This window comes from Sebastes fasciatus, chromosome 13, assembly GCF_043250625.1.
Source record: "Sebastes fasciatus isolate fSebFas1 chromosome 13, fSebFas1.pri, whole genome shotgun sequence".
NCBI classification, from domain to species: domain Eukaryota; kingdom Metazoa; phylum Chordata; class Actinopteri; order Perciformes; family Sebastidae; genus Sebastes; species Sebastes fasciatus.
The window spans coordinates 15137689-15164429 of NC_133807.1; the positions used below are offsets into that span (position 1 = coordinate 15137689).

Consider the following 26741-nt stretch of genomic DNA (forward strand, 5'->3'; position numbering starts at 1 on the left):
ACGATGGAAATTCAAGTTTCCAGCATCACAGTTCCATAGTGCAAAACACGTTAGTAAAAAGGCAGTAAAAACGTTAGTAGTGCAAAGTAAAAAGTACAAAACAAAATATACCAGATTTAAAAATACAAGGAGATGAAGAAAAATGTTAAAACTGAATATAGTGCAGGGAAACAGCTGTGATACAGGACTATTAAAAAAGTGAATATAGTGCAGAAGAGACTGTTAAAAATGAGTAAAGTGCAGGGTAACTCCAGTAGCTTAGTCTATGAAAGTGCACTGTAAGCATTATTATCTGTCCTGCAATTAAACCCCTTTGAATTGAATTGAATTACCTTGTGAACTTCTGCCCTGTATCATGTAATCATTCCAATAAACGACTCTACAATAACTACATTACTATCTGTGTGAATGTTTTACACACCAGGCTTTTATTTTGAATGTTTTTACCGGAAGTGTCAAAATAGCATTGTGTCTTCCTTGTTGTGTTTACATGAGGTATCACAGCTTTTCGGCAGATGAAATTTATATAATTAATTTGATTATTATAATTACTATAAAATATTATATCCATAGAATGATGTGGCTTAAAAGACTACCCTCCTTCTACACTTTTAAAGATACTGATATTAAACTGATATTAAAACTCAAAAATTCTAAATTGGCAAAAACTATTAGATGATTTAGACATTCAAATGTATTTCAATTGTTTGACAGAACCCGATTGTTTTTTCTTTTTTCTTTTTATTCATCTTTTCCTTTCCTTACATTTTATTTGTTATATCATTTATTTCATTTTTATATTATTTTTATACTATGAAATATTTACTGAATTTTTTTTGTAGTGAAAAATCTGAACATGTTTATGTAACTGCTGTATTGAACTTTCTAAATAAAGTATAGTTTACATGAGACCTGGGTGTAGAATGAGTCTTCACTGCCCTCCAGTGGTCACAGTACGTAACTACAGTACTACATTTAAATTCGTGGCTAATGCACAGTAATAACCAGTAAATGGTTGTTATTAATAACAATACAGCCAACTGGCTATTACAAATAACCACAGTAATATAATAACATTCATTAGTAATAATAGCAATATTATATTCACTGCCCTCTGGTGATCACAATGAGGTACAACATTACAATTATATTCGTGGCTAATGCACAGACAGCAATTTTCTATTAATATCAGTGATGTGAAATCAGTATCATATCAGTGTGATTATTACAAATTATTATTAACAGTAATATTAGTAGTGATAATAACGGTATCATTTAAAACGGCCAGATATAGCTACTCATAGCTACTGTTGTACGGATGACGGAACTGCCAAACTAAAAAAATAAATGAATAAATAAATAAATGACTCATAAATAAGTAAATAAATTAATATGTCATTAAATGAAGCAAATATAATATTAAAAATGAATGTAGCCATTAATTAATTGATAAAAAGCTTAGCTTCTTTATTTATCTATCTTTGTATTAATTCCCTTATTTATTTACTCTTCTTTTTAATTTGCCCTTTTATTTATTAATGTATTTATTTTTTTATTAATTTTCAAATGTATTTACTTTTGCACTTTTTTTTATATATGCATTTTTAAAAATGTATTTATATTTATTTTTAAAAGTATTTATTTGTTGGAATGTATTTGTACATAATATTTGTTATGTCTATAGAGCCGGGAATGAAGACAGAAGTTGATAAGCAGAAGCAGACACCGTTTAGCTGACTATCATAGTCATGCACCATGACCCCATGATGACACACGTTAAGTGACAGCTCCCTCATGTGCATAATGAGGCAGAAATGCATAAAGAAATATAAAAAGAAATGTGTAAAGGAATGTTTAAAGAAAAGAATACAGAAATAACTAAGTTTGGGGAAATAAATAAGGGGTGAAATGCAAAGGGGAAAATCGTGCATAAATAAATAAATAAATCCAAATATAAATAAATAATGTAAAAATTAATTCAAATAAATAGGGGAAATATTAAATAGAAGGGGGAAAATGATATAGAAGAGTAAATAAATAAGGGAATTAATACAAAGAAGCAAATCAAAACGGAAATATCAGTTTATGTCACATTTTATCAATTAATTAATGCATCCATTTATTTTGATATTATTTAATGACATGTATATTTATTTGTTGAGTAATTTTTTAATTCATTCATTTATTTTTGTCCGTCTTCCATACTGTTGCTCCGTGTGGTGAATGTGTAAAATAGGCAATTTTTTGGTAACAACAATTCCTTTTTCTTGTTTCCACTGCCTTCAAATGCCCCATAAATAAGTTATTGCAGTTTTGAGAGCAATGTGAGAGCCAGTTTACCTCTACAGATGTTCATACCAGAGTCAAGGCTAACTTGAGTACAAAGAATCATGTTTGTTTATCGCCATCTAGTGGCCATGGGGATGAACTGCAGTACTACATAAAATTAGTCAAAACAGCGTCAATGCAATAGTGCTACTACTTCCGGTAAATTCTTTCAAAATAAAGACCAAACTGCAGCAGTCAGAAATGAAACAACAGCAATTATTCTAAAACTATTATGATGAGATGATTATGGAAATGGCCAAGCTCCTAACTCCCTGGGAAACAGAGCAATATTACTAAAAAAAAATTTGAAATTTGTTTAAGAAAATTGCAATAAAATGCAGTTTCTTCTGCTGCTTCTTAAATGAGAGAGAGAGAGAGAGAGAGAGAGAGAGAGAGAGAGAGCAGGCATCATGCCCCACCCTATGGTCCATCATCCTCACTTCCCCTGTTTGTTTGTGACGTCCATGTTTCCCCCTCACTCTCCCACTGAGTGCATCTGCTCGGCCATCTAATCTTTGCCTAAAATCACAGAGATAATCCTTCATCCATCTGTCCTGATAGAAAGACAGAGAACTGACATTGCGCTCATGATGTATAAAAAAAAAATCATCACTAATTTAATGCGTCATCATGCTGCAGATACATCCTGATGACATGATTGTGCTGAAATAGTGACATCATCTTAAATTGCTTACATTTTATTATACACAAGGATATCTCACATATACATCTTTTATACATAGAATATTTTCCACATTTTTGCATGTTTATATTTTTCCTTTTTTAATTTTTACACTGATTCCCACCACACATTTCATCAAGAAGGAGGAGGACAACATCGGAACGGCCATAAACTGAGACAAAGAGAAACTTGATGAAAAATACACCGATACAACACTTACAAATTAAATTGTTCACAGGAATAATCATTCATGTCTTTGAGACATTTCACTCAAAGCAAAATTTGCCTTAATCGCTTTTCAAAATAATTTATTGACATACCAACACATTTTACTAGGGTTGACCTGAATGCTTCGAAGCTTCGACTGTTTCATGGTAATCAACTTCCAAATCAGTATTCGAATGAATATATATATATATGTATATATATATATATCCCAAAATAGCCCATGAAATAAGGAATAATCCCACATTATAATTATTCATATTCAACATTAATTATTCTTAGTAATTCTCAGATGGATATCGCTGTTTGTTGTGTGTACAGTAGTGCGGCAGCGACACTGTCCCGAGCACTGAAACGGGGGAGATGGAGACAGAGAGACAGAAGAACACGCAAAGCTTCGAATACCTTAGAATATTTCTCACCGAAGCTTCGAAGCCCCAAATCACAAACCCTCTATACTGAACGTTAAATAGAATTTGATTCTTGATCTGAAAAAGAGCTGTCTGCAAATGTACTTTTAAATAAAATCAAATAAAAACCCTGTGTTGGCATGACCTGTGTGTACACACAGAGGGCAGAAGCTGTGTTTGCACATGTTGTTTCATGTATGTTGGCTCTATCAACTGTATGTGCAGGCGCAAAGAGTTGCACTTGTACAATACGTCAGTTCCTGCCCATGCCCCTGTATGAGCATGTTAGTGTCCTCTCAGGAGACGCACCTCTGGACTCCCTACGCCAATTACCCAGCTGTCACTGCGCCAAGATGGAGAGAGGGTACTGCTTTTAAAGTGCATGAGAAGAACTGATGTGATTGGCCAAACCTTAACACTTCCTAATCCCACCCTGTCTCCATGGGTGCTTCACAGCCATGTAAATACCAAATAGTGTACCACCACTCCCTCTGCACACGTGCATGAAATTAGCATGTTTGTGTGTGTGTGTTTGTGTGTAAAAGGAAGAGAGGCATGGCGGGGAACTGCACTGCTGTGCTCATTAAAACATGCTCACCGCACAATGTTTCAGCACCTGCACCCAACACAATAACACACTCACACACACAGACATAGACAATCTGAAAAGCTCTGACCCACCAACTCAAACATGACTGAAATTTCGGTACTAAAGACATAGAAACAGCACCAACAGGGAGGAGAAGACAGAGAGCGTCGTATTAAAATACAGGGAGGAAGACGGAGGGCGAGGCGGCCACAGAGACACAGTAAAAGGCAGAAATGGAGGCAGCACGTGCCGTGATGCCTGGGAACATTATAACTGTCGTTCCTCGCTGGTTACGCAGTGGAACAGTTAAGCAACTATCACACTCTACTTGTCATTCTGGGCCACCTCTCTTTAATGGGAGCGTACACACCAAATGGAAAGTCACAAATGTCAGATGATTACTCATGTGACCCGTAAACCTGGCTGGACGTGACCTAGTTAGGTCAGACCCAGGTGAGATTCAGCTAGACACCACATGCAAGCTCAAACACACACACACCTTTATGCACATTCACGCACATAAAGGGGAAGCTGCTGTAACAAAAGCTTTACAGCTTTAAACACATACTGATACAACACCTAAGCACCTTGTTCCTCTTTGATTGAATAGTTTGAAAGTAGTCGCCACGTGCATGCATACTTTAATGATGCATTGGAAACATAATGTTGCAGTGGCAAAGGACAATTAACTGGATGCATCACCAGCTTCTGGACAAGATTGTCCACAAGGGGCCTTGCTCATAGAAACACATTAGCTTTTAGTTTGTGTATTGATTTTGTTTTATCATATCATGTGCTCAATATGATTTCTATTAAGGCTGAAAGCCTTGAGAGTAATACAGACTAGAAAGTGAGAGCTATCTACAGTAGTGGCATCACATTTTGATTTTAGTAATACTGAACTGAGGCCCCAAACGTGCTTTCCCAGCTAAAAAAAAAAGTAATGTGTGGCTTACACATAAAAATTTAAATATAACACAATGCCAGTGGCTTGAGAGAGTTGCTGTACACGCAAAAAGCCAACCAACTACACACACACACGCACACACATACACACACACGAACACTGAATCTCCTCAGTGATGTCGTGGAAACAGAACTCCTGACCAATCACATGGAGCTCAGGAGCAGGAAAGAAGTCTGGGATATATGAGTTCAGTTTTTGCTAATGAATACTGTGTAATGTAATGTGTTTGTGTATATTGACCCCTCTGCATGCACGTGCCCACACAAACACACAAACGCACGCACACTCACACTCTCTCACACACACACACACACACACACACACACACACACACACACACACACACACACACACTGGAATGAATCAGATGCATACTTTTGATATGTGCAATTGTAAATATTGTACAAAAGCACACAGCAGGTCCATTCAGTATAGCAGTGACTCTCTTACAATCCCTTTCCAAAAACAATCTTTCTCTTTTCTTTATCTTGTTTTGTTTTAAAACTTGTATCACGTCGATCTTCTATGTCAGCTCCCTCTCCTCTTCTCCCCCATACATGTAAGAGTTGTATCCAGGCGGCTGCACATACTCCTCAGACTTGTCCCAGTCCGACACCCATCCGGGCCCGGCTCCTCCTCCTCCTCCTCCTCCTCCTCCTCCTCCTCCTCCGGTCCCTCCTCCGTTGGAACCAACCGCTGGTTGGCTCATGGCCCCGTACTGCCCGCCTCCGCGGTAGAGCTCCTCTGTTTCATTGGCCAGTTCATCCTCATCGATAATACCGCACTTCTCCTCACTGGTGTCCTCTATGTCGGCCCATGGCTGCTTTTCTCCTGATGCAAAGAGTCCTAGTGGGAACAAAATATGATCAGTGTTTAGACTAGGTCTTCTGCACATCACTCAAAATATTCAAAGTCCAAGTCATACCATAGAAAATCACTCCTCCATAATGTACGAGCGCTGCTATAAGGAAGACATACTGCCACTCGTCACGTGTCTGAAATGATGTAAAAAGGTATGGAACATAGGTGAGTTCAAACGTTTTATACATGGCATTATAAAGAATATACAAGTGAATGTGTTATACCTTGTGTTTGGTCATGGCTCCCACTATGAGAGGACACACCATTCCAGATAATGTTCCCACCCCGTTCGAGATGCCCATCAGGATGCTGGCATATCGAGGGGCGATATCCAGGTGATTGACATTAAACCCTGAGTGAAAGAACAAAAGCAGTGCACAACATAATTTTACCCCAGTTTCTAAAATGTTGTGTTTTTTTTTTACAATGTTATTGAAACAGATTCTCACAGCAAGAGACCAGGAAGTGACATTTCTCACAACAACAGTCAAGTCAGCCCTCATCAGTGTTAAGCAGGTATAAGGCATTTTCAACATTTTGGGAAATACACTCGTTCTTATTCCCAGGGCGTCAAATACCAAGACTTTGTCACGCCATGATACCGCCGCACAAGGCACCCTTTAGCACCTGTATGAGATGCACCGTGCTTTCTGTTAACTACAATGTAAACCCATCTGCGACTATATTAAGGGCTCGTGGGGATAAAAGACGTTCAGTTTCATTTTCACTTTACAAACGTAGTAGTTTTAAGCCCAACCATGTTGTTTTTTCCTAAACCTAACTAGAGTGGTTTTATTGCCTAAACCTAAAATGACAAAGCGCCAGTATGTGAGGAGTTGGGATGAGAATGTTTTGGAGCACGCTTATTCACTCCCTTGACGAGAGTTAGATGAGAAGATTGATCGTGTTTCTATCAATCAAATATTTTAGAAGACAGCAAACAATATGAGCAACTGACAAGACAGCGAGTTATCAAGCATTTCATTCTTCAAATGAGACGGTACTTATTAGGAGAAGGCTTGATTATGATGTGTTATCCCTGTTACACAGACAACGAGCGAGTTATGGTCATAATAAGTTATGGATTGTTTTTTGGTTCACTTCCTATATTTGGGTCGGATCGCGTTCTCACCTAAAGTGAACCGAGCTCTAATCAAGATCCATGTTTTCAGGCGGACAGGAATTCAGTTGTTTGGTCCGCACCAGAGTTCGAATGAGCTTTCACACTACCAACCAGACTATCCAACGAAATGCTACAAACTCAGATGTGAAAGCAGCCTTAGCTAAGCAGACATGGGGAAACAGCTAGCCTGGCAAATTATGGTGGTTGGTGTTATGTTTCACAGAGGTTATGTGCCAGACTATTTCTTGGCCGGTAGACAGCATAACTTTTTATAACATCTCTTACCTGAGATAGCAAATCCACTGAAGCCCACAGCGAGGACCAAGAATGAAATGGCAACACCTTTTGAGTGAGAGAATCCCACAACCAGCAGGAGGGTCGCCTCCATCCCAAAACCTGAAACACATCCACGTAAACACATTCAAAACTAATACAAGGGACGAATGAGGAAAACTATCCACAATTTTATATTCTGTCACCTGTTATACATCAGTGCGTTATATTATGGTAGAAATGGTATTTGTGTTTATACAGTTGTGCTAAAGTATTAATATGATTCCAGTACTGGAATGCCATCTTAATCTTCTTATAGAAATTCACAAAGTGTTTCAGTGTGTCTTTCAGTTTCTGCTCTTGTATTTTCCTGATCTTTCTGTTTTCATTCCTCTTCTTCACCCTCCTCCAACTATCACCCTTTCTTGTTTGACACTCTCACCTCCACAGTTCATGAGCTTCCTGACGTTGGTGGTGGACATCAGGTTGTGGGTTCTCAGGTAGTCTGCCAACTGGCCTCCAATAGGCACGATGATTGTCATCACCAGATGGGGCAAAGCTGACACCATGCCCACCTGAAAGAGGAAAGGGGGGAAAGAGAGAGAGAGAGAGTATGTGTATGTGCGTGTCAGAAAGAGACAGTGTTCTATTCATGCGAGTAAAAAAAAAATCAACATTTTCTGACATCCAAGCTAGAAATCTTGTGAATGGTGACATAACATCAAAGAAAAGAGATGAGCTGTGGTGGTCTGGGGGTTTAAGACTCTGACCATATTGAGTCCGGCAGTCTCCCCCTCTCTTCCAGCATTTCCTGTCATCTCTACACTGTCTGCTATCAAATAAAAGTAAAATACCCCCAGATACTAATGGCTATGTCATGCCATCCCACAGACTCTTATTATCAGTCTTGCTTTTGAATTGAACATGGAAAAGACAGTATATAAATAAGACAGTTTACACAACCTAAATGTATTACTGTAATCTTCTTTCTTTGGTAGTAATTGTAGCAGATGAATCTGGGACTCTACTGATGATTTAATCCCTAGAGACTGCTCATAAAAATTGGGTATGGGATTTAAACAAACCCACACATTAAAGAGGAATGCTGGTATTTTTCAACTTGAGTTTTATTTTCTTAATTGTGGCTGTTCTGACTTTGGGTCATGATAAAGTTGCACTCGGCAGAGAGATTTGGGAAACTCAACTCTGCAATATTCTTAAGGCTTTCCTAATAAAGTAACATTTTTCATAAATCATTTAAAATGCTTGAGGTGACGAGTGCATAGTTATTGCACTCGACACCGTTACATAAAGTTATTGCAAATTATGAACCAGACAAAATTAGGAGGTTAACAAATACCAGAATTCCCCTTCCCCTTTTCCTAAGCATTTAGGAGCAGTGGGTAGCTGTAATCCAGATGATCCGCTCAACCCACTGAGCTACAGCTGCCTTTAGTGTGTTATATAGTTTCTTTAGTGCATGTAAAAGGTCTGCAAAGTTACAAAGCCCAAAGTCCAGGCCAAAAGGAGTTCCTCTCCCCCACAGAAACACTGCTCCTGAACTGCCTAAAATGCCTTGCTTGAAGTCCCGCCTTTTCTTCCATAACATGGTGATGTCACCAAGTAAAACGTTTGCTTAATACCTGCCTTGCGGCTAGTTTGGCACACCCTCAAACAAAGTTAGTCAAAGCGGTATGAAAAAAGTAAAGCGTTTTTTGAACATTAAATCATTAAAACATGTTCTATTAGAAACCCCAAATACAAGTATGCACCTGAAAATTAGCATAATAGGTCCTCTTTAACACCTAAACCCTCCAGTGACTTCGTTTTGGGCATATTCCAATTGTGATTATAAAAAGACATTTCTGAAAAAAATCTAATTATAGCTTCTGTAAAGAAAGTCTTTATATAGATGATATAGTCTCACCTTGCTGATCTCAAAGCCAAAGACTTCCTCAAAGTAGGCCGGCTGGCTGATGAGCAGCAGGTAGAAGGTCCAGCTCCTGCAGAAGTTGGCCACAATGATGGCGTAGACTGGCATGGAGGTGAAGAAGTGTCTCCATGGGGTTTTAAATTTCTGCCATCAAGAGGAATAAGATATTACTGATTACGGATTCACTGACTTCACTGAGATTGATCAAGAACTGGGTTTGTATAAATACATGTGTACATCTGTGTTTGTGTGCATGTTTGTTTTATTGACATGCTACACATGAACATCATGTAGAGCCATACATGCAGAGGATTAAGAAATGACGCAGACTCTCCGATTGCATCTTCGATGTACTTCCTCTCCTCCGGTGTGATGGTGGGATGGGCTGCGGGACTCTCATACGACACCAGTATCCAGAACAAATACCAGAATATCCCAAAAAAGCCTGGGAGAGAAAGCAGAAGACACAGGCATGGGTATTGTAGAGAAAGAGCTAGTAATGGGAACAGAAGTGAGGGAGAAAATGAGAGGTAGCTGCTCAGACTTCCTTCCTAGTTATTTTACAATGTCGTTATTCAAAGCCATGTTAACAATCCATATAACTGAGAAATGCAACTGCTTTATTTGAGCTGGATTTAGTCTCTTCCTTTGTGGAGTTATAAGAGTGCCATAATAAAGAATAAATCTGTAAAAGAATAAGACATTTTATGGAAATTGAAATATAAAGAGGAAGGAATAAAAGATTATTTAAGTAAATAAAAAATGTTGAAATATAAAGAGGAATAAATAAAAGAATACATAAATGTGGAAATATAAAGACAAATAACAAAATATAAAAGATTACAAGCATTTTCATTTATTTTTACATTTATTTGTTCCTTTATTTCTGTATATATTTATTTATTTATTTATATTATATATATATATATTACAAATTTTATTCTAATAAATAAATACATTAAAAAGAATTTAGTAATATACATGCAAAAAATAACTAAAAACATATTTTTTCAAAAATACATAAACAAATATATACAAAACTAAATGCACAAATAAATGTGAAAATAAATGAAAATGCCTCTTATTATTCTTTTATATTTTGTTATTTGTCTTTATATTTCCACATTTATCTATTCATTAATTTCTTTCTCTTTGTACTTCCACAGAAACGTACACAGAAAGAAAACAACGTATTTGAATACAAGTATACTAACCATAGACATAGAATACTGAAGGCCACCCAGTGTATTGCACCAGTATCCCAGCTAAAGGCATTGCTACCACTGCCCCAGCATAGGACCCTATGAAGGCATCAAATATAAAGAAAAGCAACAAATTATTCACTTCTCCTCCTCATCATATGTCCAATACTTTTAACCTCTTTACAAGAACCTCTTCACAACCTCATGTTAAAACTCACAAAACGTAACTCTAGTGGAAATCCCAAAGTTTCTGCAGGTATCAAAGACATTGCATTTTGGGGGAAATGTGTCAGTAAGGTGAGAAACTGTACCACAAAAGGCTGTTGTGGCTAATCGACTTCTCTCAAGAGGAGGCGCCCACTTGGCCCAGATCCCGTGGCAGGCTGGGTACGATACACCCTGAAGGACACAAGACTTTCAGGGAAACACTCATGCATGTAGGAATAGTCTGACACTGAGCACATGAGCACACAGACACATACTGTACCTCAACAAGGCCCTGGCATATCCTGACCAGTATGACGCAGCTGTAATGGCAGCGAGCTGCAGATGGAATCAGCATGTTGAGGGTGGATGTGGCCACTATGGCGAAGCCAAACACTCTTAAACACACAAAAGAACAGACAAGCTGATTCAGATTGCATATTCCAAAGTAACAACGGCACAAGGATGAGGAGAAGATTCACCTATTTTATTGTATTTAAGTTGTAAAATTTGATTCTATTTTATTGTTATTTTATTAATCTAGTTTTTACTTCCCATTTTTTTTATACTATTACTGTTATTATAGCTTTTAATTATATTTAATTAATTTTTTTTAGCATTTTATTGTGTCGTGTGCATTGGTCTAAAAATTCAAATTGTTAAATTGCTGAATTGTTTTGTCTTTTTTTGTTGTTGTCCACACTTGTTCCATCTTATTCTCAGCTTGTCAGTCATCTGTGAAGCACTTTGAACTGCACTAACCTGTATGAAAGATGCTCTATAAATAAAGTTTGATTGATTGATTGATTGATACTTATGACTGGAGTTGTTTACTGGTGCTTGTTCTCCGCTGCACCTGCACCCGCTTGTCATCTTCTTATAAGGACCATGTTGAACTTACTTTTTTTACAGACTTATTGTGTGGTTCGATACTGCTCAATGTTTGGGAGTTGATTATTTTTTTCATACCCAGCACAATAGTTACCCAATCAACCAACAGTCAATCAGATTACAGTAATGCAAGCTATTGTAAATGTGAAGACATTCACCTGTTGGCTGCAAATTTTTGACATATAAAGCCACCCGGGATCTGTGTGACGATGTAGCCCCAGAAGAAGGAGCCGTGGATCATCCCCACTGTCTCAGGGTCCCAGGTGAACTGTGCAGCCTGGAGGAAAGAAGATATATGTGTCTTCAGAAAGTCTACGGTTGATGTACTTTCAGCTTGCTATACACATTGGTAAATCTGTTGCTATAATAAATAAATATAATAAGAAAAGCTTTTCGGTTCCAAAATGAGAAGTGAGTAAAGTGGAGGTTGGGAAAGAAAGCACAAATGTACAACATATTTGCTTACATTGTTTCACCCATATTCACTTTATAAGTACATGTGTTTTCTCTATCATTCATATCTGTTCTTTTTTTATTATAAAAGTCTTTACTGGCATTAATCAGGCCCTGAACAGAAATAAAGCAGATCATAGAGAAACAGAAACAATCCTAAAAACACTGCAAACATCCTTGTCAAAGACAGACTGATACAATATTGAGTACTTACAATACAAAATCTCTGATTTCTGTTTTGCAACTTACCACAAGTACTTCCTTGTTGCCTTTGTAGACAGTGTGGTCATTCACCATGCTCACAATGGCCACGCCTAGGTTGCACCGGATGCCGAAAGAGATGCAGAATCCCAGGCCAGACAGGATGGCGATGATGTACCGCCTCGGCAAGCCAAAGCAGGTACAGTCCACCATCGGCATCTCCTTCTCCTCCACCAGCTCAGGACGGCCCTCCGCTGACAACTCAATGGTTTCTCCATTGGCCTGCCGCTTCTCAATCAGCCTGAGGGGAGACACAGAGACGGAGCTTACAGGAAAGGAGAGCTACAAGCCACTGCACTTTAGAAAATAATGTGGATCCAAAGGCCTCCAAAGATAATCTAAGAATTAAGGGAAAAGTTTATAAAATCATGCACAACTTATTTCCATTTGATGTAGCTTTGCTGCCATGAAAAAAATGCATTTTGGGTTTATTCTGTTGGTTTGGACAGCACTTCAACATAGGTTTGCAGCGATGAACACACTCATGAGTCGAACACGATGTAACAGGTAGGGCTGTCCTTGACCAAAGAAATTCGACTAACTATAATTTAGTCGACTCATTGATTAGTTGATTTAATCGATAGATCTGTAAAACTGAGTTTCTCTGCAAAGAATCACACAAAAGCTCCACTTTAAATCTTGTATTTACCAGAGATGTGATCAGAAGTTTCTTGGAAATTAGTCATTCAGCATGAAAAAGCGTAAAAAAACCTGACTAATTGACCAAAAAAATCTTAGAAGGGGACTGTTCCCTCTAAGAGGGGACAGTCCTAGCAACAGGTTAACATTGTGAACTAATGCATCTTTATAATACTGATTATTTACACAGACTGATTGAGCCGATCTGTTCTAACAGTGCAACACTGCAAGAATATATTATGGACATCATTATATTTGTTGTCCTTTATAATTTGCTGATATAATCCAGCTGCTCCTTTAAGTACTCAAATGTAGACTGGAATTTCCCTAAAAACTTCCTCCTCTAGGGACAAAAACGAGCATCGCATGGAAACGGTGGCTCAAAGAGGGATTTCCTTGGAGTGAAGGGAACACTTCTGGTTCAGGTGATGCTATAAAAAGCAATCTGTTTGTATGTAAAAACTTGAAATGCTGGAAACATGGTGGCCTGGCGTCAGCAAATATTGAGACTTCTCTTCATTTTTCATGTACATCTTCCAGACACCACGTGGATCTCTGCGTTTCTTATCAAGCAGCAATTGACGATATTTTCATAAATGTGTGGAAGATGTTATATTGTTGTCGGGTTGCCGTGTTATTTTGACACTGTGGCATATCATTTCTTTCACTGCAGGGATTTTGTAGAATTTGTCTACCTTTCACAGAGTCTCTGGCTCCTCCTCTCACGCACACCTCCATGCAGACAACATGCACCATGTTGGGATCGTGTCTGACTCAGCACGTCCCAGTGTGTGGAAGCAGCTGCCACGAGCCGAGGAGCGGAGTTAGCTACGACAGCATATTCCCCCAGTGTCCGCTCCTTCAGGACGCCATGGGACCGGCTGCCATACTGGTGCTGCTCAAGGTGTCCAGTCTCTCAGACACAAACAGGAGCTCTCTGGAGGCCGACCTCTATAACTACATCTTTATACTATGAGATCATTCAGACGTGAACAGAGAAAATGAAGGTAGTGAAAGAGTCTGATGTCTTTTAGATTGCCGGTTCACTGCAAAATGTATCAAGATAGCATAATCAATATTTGAAGTGTTATTTCCAAAAATACATCCATTCTGTCATAAACGCTTTAGATTTTTTGTCACTCAAGGAACCTTTGCATTTTTCTTTAAATTATTTTAGTTATTTATCAGTTTGCCTTAGAGGAGACCAACATTTGTTGGTATTTTAGGCTATTTCAGGCTCACCATTTTTGTAGAATTGTTAGTGTCACGTTTTTCCAGAAGAGTCAAACAGGGAAGTCAGGAGAGCGGCCATCTGTGTATCATAACCTCCGCACTCTCAACAACACCCCCCCACTATTAAACACACACACACACACACACACACACACACACACACACACACACACACACACACACACACACACACACACACACACACACACACACACACACACACACATGAATACGTTATACTTAAGTACATGCTTTCTGCAGATACATTTTTCTCTGATTAAATCAGTGATCACCACATTTTCTAGTGTAGGCCTTTATATATATATACTGTATATATATAACTATATATATATATATATGTTTTAACCTGAGTATATGTGAATTCACAGCGAAATACACTCGTGCGTCAGCCGTCCACTTTCCACCGGGCTGATCCAGTTAGTCAGTGAGCTGGAGAATTATGCTCAGAAACGGGCACAATCACCACAAGGATTTGTTACATGTGACGAGGATGGTTGCATTTTTAAGAACTTGTTTAAAATTCGAGCTTTAATAAATTCCCAAAACAAGTATTCCCTGCATTGAACGCAGCTCTGTGTTTCAAGCAAACGTTCGAGAAGACAATTCATCTCTCTCCAGCTCTCAGCACGCCGAAACTCTAAGATAACTTATTCACGCTAAGTCAGACTCTGACACTGCTAAATTATTGATGTGTTTTTGGGTGAGATAAATAATTCACTCTAGCTTTTACACCATGATCTGTCACTATCCATCTATCTGTTAGCCCGTCTGCATATACACTCTGTCTCATCCAGCCAGTCGTTATATTTCTGTTATGCATGTGGATTTCACTCCCTCCCCCATTTCCACACAGCAGACTCTGCATAATCTCTTTGCAATCCGCCAATAAACAAATAATTCAAGATATGCCAGGATAACGATGTGTGAATTAAAACTGGGTCTATCATGAGATATTCTACTTGTTAAACATAATGGACAACAGAAAAGTAATACTTTGTAAAGCAACGTTTTGGAATTTGTAAGAGATTAGAGAGGCTGCATCCTCTCTCTCTCTCTCTCTCTCTCTCTCTCTCTCTCTCTCTCTCTCTCTCTCCCTTAATCTGTCACAACATTCAGATTAGGATTACAAAAATGATTTACTTCCGGAAATGAATATGGAAGGACAGACTCTGGGTGTGGTTAGGCATGCTTCTCCCTCTATCACGACACACTGCTGAGTTCATGCTGGCTTTTGATTCAGTTTGTTAGTCCTTTTGTCAATCAAATTGCTTTCACTTACACGTAAATAGTAATGTTTGTTTACTGATGATTATGCTAGATGTTTACTTTATTTAGATCACATTTTTATAGTGTTCTCTTTTGGTAGTTATTTGTTTAGCTTAATCATTTTCTTGTTTAGTATATTTTAGCTGTCAAAATTATCGCATTAATGCAACTTGCAATTTTTAGGTTGTAGCGGGCTCAGTTTTAAAGCTAGAGTGAAGATACTGGTATCATATGAAATAAGAAAACCTAAAGAATCTATTCTAGCTTGTCGCAAAGGAGGCTAAATAACAACAAACTTACACTAAATGTCGGCGAGGTAAAACTGGCAGGTTATTTTCAAAGGGGTCCTTTGACCTTTGACCTCAAGATATGTGAATGTAAATAGGTTCTATGGGTACCCACGAGTCTCCCCTTTACAGACATGCCCACTTTATGATAATCACATGCAGTTTGGGCAAGTCATAGTCAAGTCAGCACACTGTTATGATTTGAGCATATTTTTTATGCTAAATGCAGTACCTTTAAGGGTTTCTGGACAATATATCTGTCATTGTTTTGTGTTGGTAATTGATTTCCAATAATACAGTATATACATACATTTGCATAAAGCACTGGGGTGGATTCCTTCGAACTATTTCTCTCGCCTTGGTCGGGCGTCAAGGTGTCCCTCATGTTGACATCATTGGGTTGGATTCCTGCCTAGGGGCGCCATTGTTATCTATACAGCTGTATCTGCAGTAGGGGCCATAGCCAGTCGCTGGGGCAACCAGGATCAGAGATGCCAGAGGAATCGTGTAAGTCAAAACATGATGAAGATAAAACACTGAGCACCAGGGAGAAAGGGCAGAGTTGTGAGGCCTTCACGCAGAGAGCACACCAATGTGGAGGCCTGACAATTGCTCCTTGATCAAGCTTCAATAAACTTTCTGTGTAAGACATCAACAGCTCCGGGGCCTCTTCCTTCCTGTTGACTGAGTTAACCTGAGTATCAGAAATTCCACAACAGCCACTAAACAAACATTTCTAAAATGTCCAGTTTTTTGCCCCGTCTGTTACAAACAGCTGGGTAAATATTTTACATATTTCTCTGAGAAATTACCTGTCTGACTGAATTGGTGGAGTGAACAAAATGACTGTTATAGGCCTTTATTATTGTTTCAGCTACAGCACACGCAGGCACATGATTGATAGAAGGTGCAGGCCTCCGGACAAGGAGCTTTAGCATAGAGAGATGAGGTTGTTACCAATTCTGTAAATTAAAACAAAAGGTTGATCAAAAAGCTGAGGCGACACAAAGGAAGGTGCACACTAGGGCTGACCTTGACTAAAGAAATTCTTAGACCACTAACACTCATACAATATTGTCGACTAACCGATTGGTTGATTTAATCGACAGATGTGTAAAACTGAGATTCTCCACAGAGAATCACACAAAAACACCACTTTGAATTTCGTGTTTACCAGAGATGTGCTCATAAGTTTCTTGGAAAGAAATTGGCAAAGACCAAAACGATCGATTAGTGGACTAATCGACTAAGAGCCAGCAGCCGGAGAGAACGTCTCATTTCTCTAAAAACATATTTCCTCATTTCCTCTCTCCTTGCATCTCTTCCTTGCCTCCTCCTTCTCAGGTGGAAACGAGGAGACACGTTAGCACAATGAAAAAGACCCCTAGTGTGCACATTTCTTTCTGTTGAATCAGGTGGCCGCACACACTGCTGTCCTCTAAACAAACGTGCTGACTGGCCCCCTGTGTGGAGCTCAGTATCCTACTTCAGAGTTAGTGAAGGTTGCAGGAGGATCCTCATTAAACCTCACGACAGATTGCAGCCTGACACCGACACATACGCTACCAGCTAACGAGGCTAGCCCACAGCTAAAATTACCGTTAATTACAGATGCTTCCCACTGAAGGGCAATCTCACTCTTGTGTGTGCGTGTAAGTGTGTCAAAATAGCTGACTAGCGGAGGATCTCCCTCTTTATGGTTGTGGCAGTGTGTTTGCTGGTACTTTCACCGTATAAACAAATCGTCATTTTTAACAGAAATCAGCACAAAACTTGTAAAAAATGGTCTCTGAGCAAGTAGAGGTATGAAACACAAAGAGAAAAGAAGCTTTGTCCCTGGACATTTGGCTTCGTGTGTGGCTCACAACGTGTGAGCTTGCACTCAGCTGATGTAGCTTCTCTCTTTAGTATAGCGACCTGATTGGTCTCAGCTGGCAACAATTAATGAGCGAGAGAGCATGAGCAGGCAGGAGTCCCATGACCTCCGGCTCTCTGGAATATCATAATTACAATAGTAACAGGCTCAGTGGAGACTGAGTAACACCTCGGACTGAGCTCATATCTGTTTAAAGCAAAGTTCAACCTGCAACATAAAACCTGAATTAAAATATGACTTGAAATGTATAAAGTCTACCTACGAAAGGAATACACCTCAATGCCTTTACACGATGGATTTGAACTCTTTCATTCAATTAACTAATAATGGATTCATTGTTTTGTTTAGAAAATATCAGAAAATGTGTGAACAATGTACGTTATACAGTATTCATGCATGTTATTTTGTTGAATTAACAGTAAAAAAAAAACATATTTAGTTTACTCTTACATATGACAAGAAATCACCATATCTGATAATCTGTAACAAGCTTTTTCTTTGCATTTTTGCTTAAAAAATTACTAAAACTATTATTTGATTACCAAAATAGTTGTCTATTAATTCAATCGAACGATCAAATAATGAGCTAATTGTTGCAGCTCTTATGAATTAATGTACAACTCCCACACTCTGAGCTCACATACTTGCATTCATTTCCAGGAGACTTATCCTAACCATGACCATACTTGCCTAATCCTATCCTTAACCCTAACCTTAACCTTAACCTCGCCCTCAACCAAGTCTTCACTCTAAAATGTAAAGATTATGTTGTGGGGATTTGCATTTTATGTCCCACAACGTGAGTAATACACACCCTCACATGCACAAACACACACACACACACACACACACACACACACACACACACACACACACACACACACACACACACACACACACACACACACACACACACCAACGCATTCTCACCCCAACTCGTCATATACTGACGCTTTGTCAGACCTCTCGGCGTCTCTCTTTTCTGTTGCAGTAAACATGTGCTTAATGTTGTGAAGTAAACAAAAACACTTGCTTAGGTTGAGGCAATAAAACCACTATAGTTAGGTTTAGGAAAAAACAACATGGTTGGGCTTAAAGCTACTACGTGTTTACAGTGAAAATGACACTGAACGTTGTGAACAGGGGACACGAACGAACAGCTGATTGTAACGTGACACTGGGTACATGAACAGCGGTGTCCTGGATGAAAGCCTTGTGTTTGTTGGACCCATCCACCTCCCCTCCCGCCCGCTCGGTGTGTCTCTTTTTGCTCTTAAAGCTACGTCACCACACTCCCGGGGCACTTTCCCTGAGCGTTTGTATTGACGCAGATGAGTTTACATTGTAGTTAATGGAAAGCTCGGTGCGGCTCATACTGACAATAAAGGGTGCCTTGTGCGTCGGTATCTAACGCCAATGGCCGTGACAAAGCGTCAGTATTTGACGCCCTGGGAATGAGAACGGGCTGCACACACACACACACACACACAAATGTCCCCATCATCCATGGAATATTTAATCATATATAATGTGAAACTCCTTAAATACTATTTGTATTTACAGCCAGAATGATAGATCATCATTATTCTTTTTCATAAGGAGGTGAAAGGGGAGTGACAATCTGCCTGGAGACCACTTCTATTAAATATTTCTTTTCACATTTCCTGATAGATTGTGTAATAAATATTTATAATTTTCCCTAATTTGTGATTTTGCAATAATAATTCAGCTATGACAAAATGACACGGTGAGTCTCACGTGCTGGCTGGTGACCTGGGACTTGTGTTACCCTGTATATTAAATTCACCAATTCACAGAGCGTTCTGTGTAATCCTCTGATAAGAGGATGATAGAGAGGGAGAGAGAGAGAGAGACAGCGAGGGAGGTTGACAGTAAAAATATTATATAACGCCAGACGCCATTATTTGTCCACATCCATGTGCTGAATTGATCCTCCATTGTGCTGTATGTAAACCATGCTTTCCTTATGTCAGCCCATCCACTCTAGTCCTCTTGTCTAAAAATTATTTCCCCTTTATTCACCCTCTAGGTCAGGTGTTTGGACGAATGGGCGGTAGCTTGAGGATTTTTTTAATTTTTAAAGTGCGGTTATTTTGTCATTTCTATAGTGGTGTCTCCCCCTTCCTCCATGAGCCTCTCTCTCCCTGAAGTGAACAGATTGGGTCTCGGTGGGACTGTGTCACCCAGGGAGACACCCTCCTCCCCATCCTGTCACACCACTTTTTTTTCTCTCTCTCCTGTGGACACACACACACACACACACACTTATACACACACACACAGTCGTGTTTCCATCACTTTAGAGGACATTATATTGACTTAGATTAATTTCCTTACCCTAACCATAACCTCTACTTGCCTATTCCTAACTCTAACCCTAACGTTAATCCAAGTCTTCACCCTAAAATGTAATGATTTACATTATAGGGACGTGCATGTTGTCCCCAAAAGGAAGACAAGTCCCCACAATGTTACTGTGTAAACAGATTTATGTCCCCACAACATGAGTAATACACACCCACACACACACACACACAGCGTCCCACACGTGTGACCTTCATAGACGTATTATCTAGATACTCACATAGTACAACTGTGTGAGTGCTGACTGCATCTGCACACACGTACACGCACAGTTTCTCACTACCTTTAACGATGATCTGAACTGGGACATAACATGAATAAAAACTTCTTCTCTTACTGTTAATTTGCCTCCCAGTTCTGTTGTGTTTTTAAACTCAAACCCATAGCCTGCATATAAGAAGTAGACGTAGACACCGTGACGTCACCCATTGGTCTGTGGACTGCCATTTTGAAGCTTCGAATTCTGCATTTTGGCCGTCGTCATCTTGTTTTTTTGCAATTAGAAGTTACACGAGAAGTACAACCGAACGCTGAATAAGACATTTTTCAGGCGACCAAAATGTTACAATTTACTTTCATGAACTGGAAACACACTGTGAAAGGGTTGAAGTTGTAAGATGAAAACATGGACAACTCCTAGACCGGACAACGCCGTGGTAGCGACCTGTCAATCACAAAGTAGCCACGCCCTAAAGCATACCCTGCTTTATGGTCTATTTGACTCTAAATGGGACCAAAATTTACTAAATTAACATCACACTGTATTGATGAAGACTTGCAACTAGCGATTGAGACTATAAATTCATGTTTACAATGTTTACTGAGGTAATAAATCAAGTGAGAAGTAGGGTCATTTTCTCATAGACTTCTATACAATCAGACTTCTTTTAGCAACCAGAGGAGTCGCCCCCTGCTGGCTATTAGAAAGAATGCAAGTTTAAGGCACTTCTGCATTGGCTTCACTTCCCAGACCTGGAGGTTGCCCATTGCTCAAACCAAACTATGCATGGAAGCACGTAAATATGAAATAATGAAGCATTACTGACATCATGGATACAACCAGCATTGCTGCCAATTACCGGGCATGTTGAGCGGCTGCTGCTGACTTTCCAAACTACACAGCTCAGACACATCCATCATCATGAGGACGGGACCCTTCAAAAAACCTGTCTGCACGTATCGTCTGCAACAATACAGGTAAAGAGAGTGACGCACTGGCATTGACAGACAGAAAGACAAAAAGATCAAGATAGAGAACACAAGCTGACAAGCTGTCTCAAGTATTTTGGTGTCTTTTCATAGTCTTTAAGTCTCCAGAAGCATCCCAGGAGAGTTGTGTTTTTCTGCCTCAACCACAATGACAAGCAGTCCAATAGCTTTAACATTATGACTGCCATTGTCATAATCACAATGATTATACTGCAATCATCACAATCCCTGGACTGATGTAAGGTAGTCAAATCTTAAAATGTTTTCTTTCTTTCATAATATAAATATTTACCTCTGGCTATTGGACCACCTACAGTGTATGGTGCAAAAGTGACTAAGATAAGGTAGGGTTGGTACTTTTTTTGGTATTTTTGTTATATTTGTTGAAATTCTCATTACATCCCGACAGCAATCAATAAATCAAAAGCTCTGACAGAAAAAAAGGAAAAAGAATCGGGTGTATGTAGCCATGGCAGGACTTTAATAAACCCATCCAATCATTTCATTTGGCCAGAATGTGATGATTGGACGGCCTACCTGTCTACCTGCGCACACTCTGCCCGTGCAATCGTTGCGCATCACCAGAGTCTTCCACAAGCTGCTAGCTTGACAGCTGTGAGTACTAACAATAGCCATGTTCGCCGTTCACATTCATAATAATAATTTTGGCGGAGTGGCTTTGGAAGGAGGCCTGAAGCGACGGGCTGTCGGTGATGAACTCTTGGAGCTGGTGCTGCTAACTACTTTCATTGGAAAAGAGTCGGCAACACTGGGCTGGGTTTTTCCGTTGGATCATTTTAAAAAGCTATCGTTCTCTCGCTAGTTTCTGAAGATTACCGACCCTACCTTTAACTGCAATATTAAATTACACAAGTTTCAAAAAATGTGATACAAACCCCTAAGTCATCAGGAAACCCCGCTGGTTGTGCACATGCACAGAGAAGTGAAGTCAAGTAGCAAAGCTGCTCTGTTTCTGGGTTTACTTAAATAAATGACTGTCAAGAACATTGTGTAATATATAATACTACGATTTACAATAATTAATACAAATTATGCCAAAACATCTGCAATTCTTGCAGTGTGCCAGTCTGAATAGTAAAAATAAAATAAGCTTACTGTAGGTTCATGTCATCATTTGAATATTTTATTTAGACCACTTTTCAGACCCCTGTGTGAGGTAACTGAAAATGTAGCACTCCACCGTAAGTAAAATGGATTAAAAATGGATTACTTGTTATATTCTGTATAGCCTTGCGTGTAGTTAAACACAAGCTCTTCTTGTATGGCCATGCAATCCTGCAGACGCAAACAAACGTCTGATTCATTTAAAAGTCTTTTAATAAACCTGTATATGGCATTTTTATGAGGTGCAAAATTGGATACCATTAGAAGTGATGAGACGACGGTTGTAGTGTGATTAAATTTCACGTATAGTGCTGTGGAGTAGTTCCTTGGCACGAGGAGATGAATAGATGATATTTAGGCATTAATTTGTAGTTGTTTAAAGAAGGGATAATGAGAGTATGAATGTAGAGTGCACTTGACCTTACAGTGATGAAGTTTATGCTTACCTAGTGGAGTTTAATATAGAAACAGGAGATGCATTCTGATGGAGAAAATGTTTAAATAATAGATGAACCCCTGGCTACTTTCATCAGGAGGGATTTTGTCTGTGAGGTGGTGAGATTGCACACAGACACACTAGTCTATTCACACAGCGCAGGGATGTCCTGTGTTCAGGATGCAACATATTTACACTTGCACGCAGGTGCATGCCTCAAAACATGCATTTTTCACATATATTTGAACAAAATAATAACTTTTTCTTTTGAAACCGTTGTCAACACCTAACACTGTGGCCACATAAAATCAGAGTTCACTGGCTAAGCCGAAGAAACACCCACTAAAACCAATCTGGATCCAATCTTATACACCACATCTCTCATAGCATCAGCTGTGGCCGTGCACATGCATGGCTCACGACCAGTAAGTGAGAAAAAGCCTGAGATTTGCATGTCTGTTAATCTGGGAGACCTCGATAGGCTGAAAGTTATCTGGTGCCTCAATGGCTCAATGGATGCATGGATGGAGGATGGAGGATGGAGGATGGAGGAGGGAGTGGCTGGAGGAAGTGACATGGCCTGGGATGGAGAGAGTGGGAGGGGAGAGTTTAGGGATTTGCGTGGCTCGACAGCTGGACTGAAAAACAGGCTATTTCAGGACGGGATTTATATGTTTGGTTGCTACCTCAAATCCTGAGAGAGCGGAAGCTTAAAGCGATGGTTATTGCATGAGGTTCTATCAGCGTCTTTAATCTCTCCTTTTTTAGTGAAATATTGTCAGAACAACCAATCTGTGTTGCATTGATATGCAATTTATTCACAGGTATCTGGCACTTTAACACATTTATTAATTAATAAGAGACAGCAGAGACATATGTTGATCTTTTCTTTAAAAATGACACAGCCACACATGAACTGAAGGTCAGCTTCTTCATTATCTGTATCAAAGAGCGACTGTGTGCATCATATAAAGGCTGGAGGCGATACAGATGTACAGATTTACTTGTATTACTTCAGGGCTGCAATCATTTCAGAAAATTGTCAATTAATGGTAAAAAAAAAAAAATTTCCACACATTTTTTACTGTCGATAACATCTTCAAATTGCTTGTTTTGTCCAAGCAACAACCCAAATATATTGTATTTTCTATTACATAATACAAAACTGTCCAAAGTTTGTATAAATATATAATCTAAATGAAAAAAACAAAACATTGTCAAATGCCAATTAAGTTTCTATTGCTTGATGAATCAATTAACTGACTAATTCAGCTTTATATTACTATAATGAATATCATTATGGCCTATTTGTCTCTTTTTTTGATCAACTGGATACAGCATCGACTTTGTTATACAAAATTAAGCTTCATAAAAATGAGTTTCCTTGGTAAATTTTATGAATAATTAAATGTCTAAGATCTCAGGGTTTATTGATTAAAGTGAGGCAAAAGTAACTTTTCTTAGTGAAATGTTTTAAAAGATATACTGGATATCATTCTAATTTATTGAAAAATAATAATAAAAACACTAAAAGTACTGTGATAGATGGATAGATGGATAGATGGATAAGGACTGGTTCCATCTAATCAAAGCTCTCATTCAGAAAACGCACGGAAACATTATGTAACCACACTTACACACTCCTCTGAAACACTAATACACTTAATCCACTTCGAGCTGGACCAAATCTGACAAGAGCAAAACGAACAGGCGAGAAAACAAAGAGTTCCAGAGAAAAGAAAAAGCATCCTTCAGGATTTTTAGAGGAAATATGTTCAACAAAGCCACAAAGAGAAAAAACCTCCCTCTTGTGCACTTTCACTGCACACTTTAATCCAGATGACATCCCCATCATTGATTTCGGGTTTTGGTATGGTGGGTTTAATCCTAATTTGTTTTTTCCCCCAAATAAAAATGAAAAGACAACCAAAATATTTTCTCCATCACAGGCAGTATTTTTCACCCACTTCTGTCCAATCTGCACTGTGCAAAGCTGCACTTTTAATGTTTGTGTCTTAAACCCAAAAGTCGCCTCTTTTCCTCTAGTTGAAATCAACATCGAACAAACTTTTCCTACACTAGGGAGAGTTACTGTCTGGAGGAGAAAGGATGTGAATCTGCAGCATGATGAAACTGCTGAGACAGAACAGAACCAGCAAACGCGTGAAAACGGGGGAAAGTGAGAGGTGGAGTCGGTTTTATTTGGTTAAATAGGTGTTTAAAATAGGTGTGTACCTGTGAATTTTCCCCAGAGTTTTGCCCGCGACCGCCTTAATCCTGTCTGGTCGGATCTCCATCTTCTGCTGCTTCTTGACCCGGCCGGTGTGATGAAGTCCCGCAAGCCCTCCTGTCCTGCCTGAACAAGCACAGTCCTCCCTCTCAATCCGTCCCTCTCTCTCATCCCTCTCTCTCTCGCTCTCTCATCCCTCCCTACCTGCATCAGCATCCACTTTACTCTCAGAGGGGTCAGGTGTATTGGCCTTTCTGGTCCACACTGTTAAGAATTTCCCAGTAAAATAACAGTAAAGAACTGGCAGCAGCGTTTCCTTTATGTTACTGTAAAACTAACATTATTATACTGTCGCTGAAATTTACAGCTTTGTACTGTTAATGAAAAATACAGTTTGAACTGGTGTTTTTTTTATTAATTTCGCAGTATTTTACAGTTAATTTACTGTTTAAAGATACATTATATAGCTGTTTTTCACCTTTCTTTTACATTATCTTACTGATTTGTTTTAATGCATTATTTAGGCTGTATTTTTTACATACATTTTAAAAACGTTATTTTTTGCCTAGATGCCTAGACACTTTTCCCAAAATGTCTGTCTATAGCTGGCTACAAGCACAGAATGCAAACCATAACAACATGTGAGTGAAGAACAATAAAGCTAATTCACTGATTTTACAATCATGTACAATGTACAAGCCTTTATGAGCAGATCAGGTCCCAGAATTAAACAATACTGCATGAAACTGTTACTGATGATACTTTAGACAGTTGATCAGCAGTAAAGTGATGTTTTTTTAAGAATGCATTATAGTTCAGTTAAAAAACGGCCTATGAGCGTAATTTAACAGGTTTTCTTTTGTATTAACAGTAAAGCACTGTTTTTAGCAATAACAGGTTAATACTGTTGAAATCCTGCTGTAATTAACAGCAATTGTTTACAGTGCACTGTAAGGTCTTTATTGGACATATGGACCGTGGGAATATGGATGATATTGAATATTCAAGTCGTTTGTGTCGAGTGTAAACCTTTGATTAATTACCACCATCCTGATAAAAGTGCTGAGTCGGTCAAAGATGGAAATACAGGGTCAACTTACTGACAGGCAATTGAACACACAAAAGCCTTGATTGAGTGAAAGTCCAGATGATGTGTGAGTAGTAAATGCTATGAAATGTATCTGCACAACAATCATATTAGTGTTGAAAGAAATCAAGCTGCAGGTGTCCGCGGCCAAAATATGTTGATTTATGATGTTCAATCCCACATGTACTGTAAAAAGCGCATGCATGGGATTTGAATACAATGTGTGACAGAACATGCATTGTCTTTATTGTTAAGCACTTTGAGCTGCATTTCTTGTAGCTTCTATAGAAATAAAGTTTATTATAAATTTGATCGGCATTGCTCAACAAAAATGTCATTAATTGCTAAAAGTTAGAATTGCTACTCTAACTTTACTACTCTTCTGTCTACTGAACCCTTTAGCAATGTCACAGTCACAAATGTTAAACTTAACTTCTATAAGGGCTTTCAGCTGTATGAAAAATACAGCCAATACACCAAACATTTCCCACAGCTTCAGGTTTGAGTGGCGATGTGTAAATCACAGAAAAGGCATCATCCAGTCA

At 38.8% G+C, this 26741-nt stretch overlaps 1 protein-coding gene across 1 annotated transcript; it reads right to left on the reverse strand.

Moving 5' to 3' along the window:
• Positions 1 to 5422: 5422 nt before the first annotated feature.
• On the reverse strand, positions 5423 to 25273 carry slc17a7a (solute carrier family 17 member 7a). The gene is made up of 13 exons (XM_074655753.1): positions 25115 to 25273; positions 12391 to 12643; positions 11847 to 11965; positions 11081 to 11195; positions 10905 to 10992; positions 10606 to 10692; positions 9694 to 9836; positions 9386 to 9535; positions 7901 to 8033; positions 7471 to 7581; positions 6287 to 6414; positions 6127 to 6196; positions 5423 to 6047 (listed from the first exon to the last, which is right to left on the reverse strand). Exons 1-13 carry the CDS (start codon positions 25174 to 25176, stop codon positions 5725 to 5727), a joined length of 1782 nt encoding a protein of 593 aa, XP_074511854.1. The 5' UTR covers positions 25177 to 25273; the 3' UTR covers positions 5423 to 5724.
• Positions 25274 to 26741: the final 1468 nt, after the last annotated feature.